This window comes from Drosophila albomicans, chromosome 2R (genome assembly GCF_009650485.2).
Source record: "Drosophila albomicans strain 15112-1751.03 chromosome 2R, ASM965048v2, whole genome shotgun sequence".
Lineage (NCBI taxonomy): Eukaryota > Metazoa > Arthropoda > Insecta > Diptera > Drosophilidae > Drosophila > Drosophila albomicans.
Window position 1 is genome coordinate 16,081,727 of NC_047631.2, and position 10,784 is coordinate 16,092,510.

General features: G+C 39.6%; 1 protein-coding gene across 1 annotated transcript; it reads left to right on the plus strand.

Moving 5' to 3' along the window:
• Positions 1-277: 277 nt before the first annotated feature.
• Positions 278-2,149, plus strand: LOC117574189 (calcyphosin-like protein). The gene is made up of 6 exons (XM_034257882.2): positions 278-438; positions 1,091-1,239; positions 1,326-1,445; positions 1,505-1,562; positions 1,621-1,833; positions 1,901-2,149. The coding sequence occupies exons 1-6, from the start codon at positions 433-435 to the stop codon at positions 2,000-2,002; spliced, it is 648 nt and encodes a 215-aa protein (XP_034113773.2). The 5' UTR covers positions 278-432; the 3' UTR covers positions 2,003-2,149.
• Positions 2,150-10,784: the final 8,635 nt, after the last annotated feature.

The window sequence follows — 10,784 nt, forward strand, 5'->3', positions numbered from 1 at the left end:
ACGAGAGCGAGAGAGACAGTTGGAAACGAATGAATCAGTCAGACACAGTTGGCACGTCTGACCGGGTTTTGTGTCTGTGCGGCCCACTGTCTGTCTGCTCCATATGACTATAAATGTTTGTAAGTAAGTAACTAGTTTTGAACCTCACAACCCGCAGCCCACATTTCATTTCCATTCATTCCATTACGCTCTCTCATCGTCTGACTCGTTCGCAATCTTCTCTCTCGCTCTGTCTGCGAGTGCTTAGCTGTTTATTCATTGCCGCCGCTTTATTTTCTCGTATTCAGTTTGCATTTCAAAGCCGCTAAAGTAACAAGTATCTTGGAGCTATCTGCGAGCATTCAGTTCAAAAAGAAGATACATTCGCAGCAAAAAGCAATCTTTGTGTAAAGTGAAAAGGGCCATAGAAAAAGATATACAAAACTTGCTGCAATGGACGTAAGCTGCTTGGTTATTTTTCCACCCATTTCCTATTCCCCATTCCCCGGTCTCCATTTTCCCTTTGTGGTTTTATTTGTGTGGCTAAACTTTACTTTATTTGCACGACCTTCACCTTGGGCTTCAATTAAACAAATTGCACTCAAGTGCTTTTACAAAAATGAAAATAATTTCGCTAAAAGCGGCAAGAGTTAAAACCCAACAAACTTCGCAAGATCAGCTGAGGCTGTTCGATGATTCATACGACCGAGTTTCGGGTTCGTCTTTACTTCCACTTCTTCAGTTTGCTCTTCACCCTTGAGTTGGTTATTATTTGTTTATTTCTTTACGCTTCTGTTTATACAATCACTTTAATTATAATGACTGCGTTGAGGTTTCATCTTAGTCACTTTTTATGCGTATGCTAGAAATGAAAATTACGTTGAATTTTATGCGATGATTAAACCACAAGTAAAAACACATCGGTTACTTGGTAATCGACTTGAAGTTTCCCTGTAAAAAAAAACCGTGTACATTTTATTTTTCTAACTTACAATTTACCTCTGCAGTCGGTAATGAATCACAGCTACCGCAATTGAATACTATGTATATGCAATGTGAATACTTGAAATATTGATTGGTCTACTTTCTTGCTTTTCCGCTTTCGTTGCAGCCCTCTAATGGAGACCTATATACACTGGAAGCCAATTTGGTGAGCAAGTCGCTGAGAGAACTGACAGATGGTGCTGACAAGGATCCCATTACCAAGTTGCGTTTGCTTTGCCTGAGTCGTGGCGCAACAGGCATTTTGGGACTTGGCAGGTGAGTTCCATGTCCTTCGATTGATGGACTTTAAATGACATATACTCTCTGTTATTTAACTATTCAATGTTCAATTAATTATTTAGAGCTTTTCGCGCCATGGACGATGATGGCAGCAAGGCCCTCAATAAGGAGGAGTTCATCTCGGGAATTCGAGACATTGGTCTGGATGTAACTGAAGATGAAATTAAAGAGATGTTCAACACGTGAGTTTTTAAATTGTTTCCCAAATGAATTCAACAACTAATTAGCTTGTTGAACATAGCTTTGATGAGGATGGCAGCGGATCTGTGAACATGACTGAGTTCTTGCTGAAGCTACGCGTAAGTTACAACAATAAAATCTACGAATAGTAAGTTAATTTTTTAATTTCTTTTTTAGCCACCCATGCCGCAGTGTCGTCTGGCAATCATCGATCAAGCATTTGACAAGATGGACAAGGATGATGATGGGGTCATTACCATAGATGATCTGAAGAATGTTTACTCGGTCAAGGAGCATCCGAAATATCAGAGTGGCGAGAAGAGCGAGGATGAGATATTGACAGATTTCTTGCACAATTTCGAGGGTGGTCGTGGAAACCTTGATGGCAAGGTGCGTTTGTTGTTAAGAAAGTTTACTTATAAGCTCCCCTTTTAATATTGCCAATTCATATTTACAGATAACTCGAGAGGAGTTCATCAATTATTATGCCACAATTAGCGCCTCAATTGACAATGATATGTATTTCGATCTGATGATGCGTCGTGCTTATGCAATGTAAGGATATCTGTTTGAAACCGTCCAAAGGCTCAAGCTCAATACAATTCTGATTCTCAAGTGTCTAACTATAAACTTTTAACTAGTGTTTAGTCGCTCATGTTTTATTTATAACACACTCTACGCATATTTCATTCAATAAAAAAAAAAATAATCTTTTATCTGGTGAAACAAAATGATCTTGAAATCTTCGAAGTGATACACCACATCGAACTATGTGGATGGGGCCTTTGTTAAATATGCAAACAAGTTGAAAGTTTTGTCTAAACATTTGTTGCTAGTTTACATACATTTAAGTGCAGTCCGGGCCAGGCCCATAATCAACCGAAAGCTAGCAAATCCAAGATGGCAATCATTGCAACAAACATAGCAGACTCTGAAAATCGTTTGGAATTGTCAGCAGCATTCTAGCTCTGAATGTGAGTGTGTTGTGTGTGTGTGCGTGAGATGTAGTGGTAGTGGAGCAACTGTTTGGGGCTGGTGCGCCAGGCATTTATCACACAGTTGTCGCAGTTGGAGCAGAGGACGGTTTGAGCATTCAAGCAATGGCAGCCTAAATGTATGCTTTAAATTATGCAGACACCAGCTGAGATTGTCGCCGTACACACAAGTGTGTGTGTGTATGCGTGTGAGTGTATGTGCGTTTGTTTGTGTGAGTTGTTTGTGCGTGGCACTGGCAACTTGTGCACTGATTGCAGGCAACTCATACGAAATTTTAATTGCCAATGTTGAAATTACGCAGCCAGTGAGAAGGCCCAAAACTGAAGACTGAGATCCAGACAGAGAAAGACACTCAGACACGGGCCGAGGGCAAAGAAGAGACAGAGAGGCGCAGAGGCAAGGAGACAAATAGACATGGCTAACAAGCTCGCTGCAATCATCTTCAGTGTAAATCACAAAGTTACAACTTTGTAGTATGATTTCATTAAATTTTATTTACAGCCTTGCAACAATTTCAACTACTTCAGTTCTTTTAACACCCAGCAAACAATTGCGGCAAAGGGAATATTCATTGGATAACTTTGTATTTTATAATTTATTTACAGTTATAAAAGCTTATGATTTAAGCCTTCGTTCAATAAAATAAAACATTTTAGAAATTAATATTTATATTTCCTTTCCATTTACTCTTAAGAGCTTTTCCAGAGTATTTCACTGCTTAACAATTAATCTCTTCTTTTACATTCAAAGTTTATTTGCTTGTTTGTGTACTGCTGCAAATTTAACTGCAAATATAAATTTACCAAGTTTTTGGGAAATGTGAAATTCGTGAACTGCTTAATAAAAAAATTTTCAATTGCCATTTATTTGAGCTTGTTGTCGTCTTCAACTTGTTGGCCACACAAAACCAATTTCAATTTCAATTAATTGGCTTCCATATGAGGCCCGAAGGCTCGTTTGCCATTGCTCCTCTTCTGCTACTACTATTGCCATGTGTCGAGTTGTTTTATGCTCTTAGAGCTCGAAAATGCCTTTTATTGGCTTGCAGTTTTCACACTTGGTTGAGTGAAGTGCCTGGAAAATTTGTGGATTTCCCAAAAATACCAAAATTTACTTGTCTAAGAGACTCGCACACACGCATGCAAACCTTTGCAATCGTGTGCACATTTGTTCCAAAATCTATTGAAATGTTTTGCAAATTAGCATCAGCAGTTGGCAACATAATAAAAAAGCTAACAACTGTCAGACCTGCCATCTTTAACAGACCGAGCTAAGCCTTTAAAATCTCTATTAAATTAAATACTCTCAAGATTTGTAGATTGAAGATGGGCTTAAATTAATTGTGTATAATAATTCCTTGATTTCTGGCAGATTACATAAATATAATTTCGTAGTCATAGCTTTGTATCATTTAAATCGAGAAACTTCTGCTCATCGCGGCATATGATTAATAAGTGCTAATGATTGACATATAGACATATTTGGTGTGGCATTTGAATTTGCATGTTAATATGGATAAATCGAGGCATAAATTAAATGCAAACTGCAGTAGTTGTCAGTCTGATAGTCTGCAGCTGACACTTAACCGTTTGTCTACTGAACGTCATGAGGTTCTGTGAAATATTTATTCGTCTGTACTGAAAATACTGTGGTACATACGAAAAGGACTGTGGACACTTTCCATTTGTTGTTGATTGAAAAAAAAGAGTCGAACGAAGAGAAAAGGTAAAAGAAGTGGACTCCTGACAAAAGCCAAACAGCCAGGACATCGAAGCCGAGCACCAACATCACGAATAAAAGAGACCAGCACATAAAAATAATAATAAAAGGCTGGCCCACACTTGAGTAGAGTTGGTCCCGAACCGAACCGGTCTTGTTCGGCCACAGGGCACATCATTGAAGGAGTATTGAATAAATTTCATTGCAAGTTGAAAGGCGAAAATGGGACTCGGGCGGACAGACGAAAGGCATTCGGTAGGCATTGAAGTGTGTAGTGACGAGGCTGCAAAATATTTCAGTCACGTTTTAAATGTAAAAATCTCAATCACGTGATCGAAATGCGCGCATTCAAAATATGCACAAGCGAAAACAGAATGCGACCCCAATAGACAGAGAAAAAAGGACAGACGGTGGTAGGAGAGGAGAAGGACGATGAAGAGGAGAGTCAGAGATAAACAACAAGTGAGCAAATGGACACGGACACGGATGCGGATGCGGTGCAAGTCTCATCGTCTTGTGCTTGGACTTGGGCACTTGGCCAACTCTAAATCGAAATGAAGACCAAAAATAAAATTCGACCAAAGGCTCTTAACAGGTACTCGTCCTTACAGGATTGATGATTTACGAGAAATGTCACCGTCGTCGAATGAAACGTTGCATGTTGCGGGCATATCTAATAATAAAATTGTTGATGATCTAGATCTGGTTGTCGTTGTCGTTGTAGCTCTTGTTGTTGTTGTTGTTGTTGTTATCATGTTGTTGATGATGATGCTGTTGTGGTTGCTGTAGTCACTGTAGTTTACAGATATTTTGTGGGCAGCTGGTGGCATCCGTCTCTCAAATTGCATAAAATATGCAAAAAGCTTAACAAACTGCGCGCATCGTTGATTGAAATATCGAAATCGAGTGCCATTTACAACAGTTCTGAGCACCTGCAATGTACAATACTGTGGGATAGATTGCCATTATATTTCAATTATATTGTTGTGTTTGAACTTACTTGAATGTATTTATAAAATGGATTAAATTGTTTTATATTAGTTGGGTCTGGCAGGAAAGATTAAATTTCTTTCTAAAGCCACACATAATTCGGTTTTTGTTCAAGCAACGTTAGCAAATTTTAATCCTAATATTGATCCGAGGTTTACATATTTGCTCTTTATTTTCACTTTATATTGTTTTAACAAAATCGTTATATCGAATTTCATAAAATCTTACAAACTTTCCATTTAACCCCATTGTGCAATGTACACTAAAATACCATATTCACACTCAGCTACTCGCAGACACACATACGCACATACAAAGCGAACTGGTGCAAGTGCACACAATGCGCTACAATTTCCGTTTCCTCTGCACGCAGCTCGTATAATTTTCACACCTTTGATTGATTGAAATGTTCGTCATGTTCATCATTTGATTTTCATTTTTATGCAATTCAGTTTTCATCCATTCATACGCTGATTCGACTCTCTTCTTGCGCCTTCAATCCATTCCGCCTTCCCCAGAGCACAGTATGTTAATTCTCTTTAATGAATTCTTGTTTAATTTAACTGTCGAGTAACTGCTGAGCTTAATTGTCAGTTATCGATTTAAAGCTTAATTGAGGGGACGATTTATTTAAGCGCTGAGCAATCTGTAAGTATGCGGCATACTCTTGTTTTAAATTACAATATAAGTAATATTCCATATCCGCTTATGTAAAAATTACTTTAAATTAAAAATCATCCATCTGAAAGGTAGGCAAAATTTATTTACGAAAAAGCATTACAGACATATACATATATATATATATATATATATATTTTTGGCAGCCCTTTTATTGTGTATACAACAAATTTTGTGGCCAGAGGCAAGTGACCCATAATTAATCCGCTATAAATGTTGTGGGATTGCGTATACGCAGCGCTGGCATCAAATAAAAATTGTCGATGCATTAAAACACGTTTTAGTGTTCGAATTTGGTAAACTAAGCATCGAATGTTAAATGTTAATTTCCCCACAGCAATGACTGCAGCAACAGCAACAGCAACACCAATAACAACAACAATAACAACTACACACTCTCGGAGTGTGTGTCTACGACTAGTGAAATAACAACCACAACTAGCAGTGACGTAGCAATTTTTAGATTCATTTATTTGCGTTTATGTCTGAACCAAAAATGAACATGCAAATGGCCATTTTATTATGGACATTATATTATTGTGCCAAAATGTGCTATTGAATGCATTAGTTGCATGTATTTTGTATGTGACAGTCTGTTCGACTGTGTGAGTGCGAGTGTGCGTGTGTGTAAGCAAGTCCCGTTGCGGTCATGTATGGTATTCATATGCAAAAACAGCGGCAACAAAAAATCAATTTGTAAATGTTTTTAGTGCCGTTGCAACTTTGACATTTCACACTGTTCACAGCTGTTGCTGTTGTTGCCGCATTTGATGGTGGCCAATTTTTTTTTGTGTTTGTTGTATTTTTATTTTTGATATTGCTTCGCTATACAACAGACAACTGCCAACTGACCCCATTGGCTGCAATGCCCGTTTGTAATTAGCGCTCGCCTGTCAATGCTGCCGCTGCTGGTGCTGCTATTCGGGGAGTTTTTGACCCCAATTGCTTTGTCACCATTTCAATTTGCAATTTCAGCCATTAACTAGTTAGACTCAATGCAATTAAACTTGCACTTGTGCAGCTCAGCTCAGAGTGAAGAGGACACAAGGTAGCCGAAGCAATTGCTATTGCAATTTGCAAGGAGCAAGCGAACTTTGTCCAGTCCTTCTCATTTCTCCATTCCGTCCATTCTGTCCAATCCGTTTCTGCCATGTTGTCAGCGGTCTGTGCAACCGCAGAATGTTGCTGCTGATGTTGCTGCTATTGACGTTGTTGCTTTTGTTGTCGCATAGAGTGAAAGTGGCGAGCACTCAACACACCAAACAAGTAACACCCAACACTTGCCATCTGCCACCTGCCACCGGCCACCGGCCACCGATTGCCGTGTATCGACACTCGCGTAGTTGCATGTGCGTTCCATTGGAATAATTTGAAAATGGCAAAAGGAAAAAAATAATAAAAAATTGTATCTTCTCATTGAGTTAATTGCAAATTGGATGAAATTGTAATTTTACACTTCATTTCATGCAATTCATGGCTGATTGACAATTTAGTTTTTCATTAAGGTAACCCGCCCGACGATGGCACAGCACAGCACAGCCTCGAGATCCGAGCATCGAGCATCAAGCATCGCTTGGGCCCCGTTAACTTGATTGCCATGCTGTGGCTGTGGCATGCAACACACCACCAAATGCTGCGACCAACACTATTTTTGCTTGACTGAGCCTGAGCATTCTAGTTATGGAAATAAGTATGTCATTGGCATAGTAAAAAAACGAAGGAAGAAGGGAGTTGTATTTTAATATTGTATATGAAGACACATGTCCCAAAACATGTTGAAAGTGAGTAAACTGAATGGCATTTTATCGTTAAGTTTCTTGTGTTTAATATATTTATACGAAACTTGCATGTTCAAGTTGTCCGTTTCCTCACACACGCACATCAATTATTGACTTCAATGCAGCAACCGCGAAAAGTTTTGTGCATGTGCATTGCAAATGTTGCGCATACGCAGTGTTGTATTCGTACATATCAACAAGAACAGCAAACTTAAAGTTATGAATTCATAAAATATGTGATTTATTTGTAACGAAACTTTCATTCATCTTCTTCATGAATGCATTAATGCTGCTATGATGGAAGAGCCAGCTAGCATCACTTTTCTCCTTCAATTTCTTATAGTAACGCATAGCTGAGAGAAAAAACTAAAGTTAACGCTGTCACGTTACTGGGGTGGCATGTGGAAAATATTTATAAAAATACGCAAAAAGGGACAAAAACTAAGTAGCTGTGCTTGCGGCTGTGTGGCTGCAGTCGGTGTCTTTATGAGGACACGTGTGTCGAAACGCGTCGGAAATGTCAGTCTTATTTCCGCTTAAAAAAAAGGAAGAGAGAAAGCAGCATTCCAAGCATATGCAGTGAGGTTGAGTGCTGCTGCTTTTGTTTTAATATTCATATTTTAGCATCAGAAATTATTCGTTGAAATTAAGTTGCTTTATGCACGCACAGCAACTGAAGGGCAATGGTAGAGCAAGAGAAAGAGCAGAGAGAGTTGAATAGTGAAGAGAAGAGAGAAAAGCAAAGAAGTGAGCTTAAAAGCGACTACGACGAAAATGCTTTGAATTTAAAATCTGCAATTTTCTGTTGATTGCCGCACCGAAGCCAAGCAGAAGCAGCAGCAGCAGCGACAGCAGCAGCAGAGCAAAACAAGTGCTGCTGAAGGAGGCGGGTGGGCTAACCAACGTGCAGTTATAGTGTAACAAACAACAGCAACAAAAACAAAGTGCTGGCCTGCGTGTTGGCGGTTGATGTAGCCAGAGAGTAGAAGCAGTAGCAGCAGCAGCATCATCACAACTTTTGCGTAAAATTCCAGTCATGTGTCCCTAACAAATCCCTGCATTATTCATGAAATGATAAGATGACTTTGTGCTAGCTTCGTGGCCATCAACGCTACTGCTACTACCACTACTACTATATTTTTTTGCTCAACATCTTTTGCTATAGCACGTTATATTTTGCATGCAGTTGCAGCGCTGTTGTTAGCCGTGTTTAACTAGCAACGATATGCCTTTAGTACCTGTACAAATACCGGCTTAAAAGATGCATAAACTAAAGTAAAATGCAAACCAAAAGTGACACATCAAACGGTTGTCAGACAGCGCGAAAAGTTGCCCCTGTATAAATATGATAATAACTATAAATTGCTAATACAGTTAAGGCCACAAAAGGTGAGCTTATACGCATTAGTTGTGCACCAAAATAAATCTCAAAGGGAAGCAGCTGACAAGGCGCTAACAGTATGCACAGCTGTTAATGTTAAGCAGCAGCTGTTAATGTTAATAACATTACAGTTGCCTTACAGTTGCCTTACAGTCAACTACAAAACTACAATCAGATGCTGTTGCTCTCTTGCTTCACTCTCTTTCCTCGTTTGCTCTTCAAAAGTTCTCTTGGGAATGATGGTTGTAACAACGTGTCGTGTAAACGAGCGCACGACAAGGATGCTGAGAGAGAGGCAGCAGCGGCAGCAACAACAGCAACAGCATCAGAGCGGGCAGCATTACAATTACACGAGAAAGACGTCAACGTCGCCGCCACAACATTAACGACGACCACGAATACAACGACAGCGGCAGCGATGACGACGATGATGACGACGCCAACGACATAGACGACGTCGACGACGACGACGACGATGCCGACAACGAGCCGTGTATCTCGCGCTGCGGCTGCAGCTTCAGTCAGTTCGTAAACTTGAAGCCGTGCGGAGATACTTTGAGGCAACGCGTCATCGTCGTCGTCGTCGTCCTAGATTGCCAATTGCTCTCGAAGTGAAAACAAAACCACAAGAAAAATAGAGAAATTAAATGGAAAATAAACTTTGAAAGTTGGAATTGCATTGCGAACAGAAAATGTGAAGGATGCGCTAACGTGATTATTAAAATAAATGCTAATATTACGCATACGCAGTGTGTGACGGCGTCTGTGTGAAGACAAAAAAGACAGACATAGAGATAAAGAAGAAGCTTTAAATACGTAGTGAGAGAGAGCCTTAAGTAAACAGAGTTTTTGTGCAGTGGCCAAATGAAGTTAAATAGAAGCTGAGCTGAGATATGAAGTCGCCGGACAAACTGATTAATTGAGCGCGGAACTTCCGTTTCCGCTGTGCGTTTGTGTGCTTATGTATGTGTGTGTGTGTCAGAGTGTGCTTAACGCTGAGCTAAAGTGTAAGCGCGAGCAGTAAGATAAAGAAAATTCGGGTGTTTGTTGGGTGGTGGTGAAAGCATTCTCAAATATTAAACACATGAATTCGCTTGAATTTACCATTTAAATTATTTAAGTTGACAAACGTACGAAGACGTCGACGATACGCCACGCCCAACTCCCAGCTAGCGCCCTTATTTCCTGTTTTGATGTCGTCTGTTATGCTTTCCCTTTTCCCGTTTTTCCTTTTCCTTTTGCTTTACCATTCCCGTTCCCATTGCCATTCTGAATTTCCATTCTCATGCCCAGTCGCTTTCTCTTTTATATGGACGGCACTTGCCTCGTTCTTCCTGCTTTCTTTATTTTCTTCAAATGTTTGTTATTTATTTATAACGACAGAGGCAACGGAGAGCGTATCCTTTGAACTTGCCTGCATGGCTTTGCAACTGTTTTTATGCTATACTCGTGTTCGTATTCGTATTCGTCGTATAGTACGTATTTGTTTTTATTTTCTCTCTATATATTATCCAGTGCTCCAACTCGCCTTTGACGCTGCTGCATTCAATTAATTTTATTTCCATTGAACTCTCTCCTTACGCCTGCACGCCTTGCATCCCTTCTCTCTTATCATTTTACTTGGCTGCGAGCTAGTGGATTCCATTCGGCCTTTGTGCCATCGATTGCCATTGAAATATTAAACAATCTACTCGACTCTCATGTTTGCAAAGTGCAGCTACACAAAATAATAATAAATAACTAACGCTGACAAAGTCACAACGATTTACATACATATATTTTTTCCTGTGCAGTGAAGA

Coding starts and splice junctions, on each gene's coding strand:
- LOC117574189 (XM_034257882.2), top strand. Junction 1,240..1,325: donor GGCATTTTGGGACTTGGCAG/GTGAGTTCCATG, acceptor TTAATTATTTAG/AGCTTTTCGCGCCATGGACG. Junction 1,834..1,900: donor GTGGAAACCTTGATGGCAAG/GTGCGTTTGTTG, acceptor TCATATTTACAG/ATAACTCGAGAGGAGTTCAT.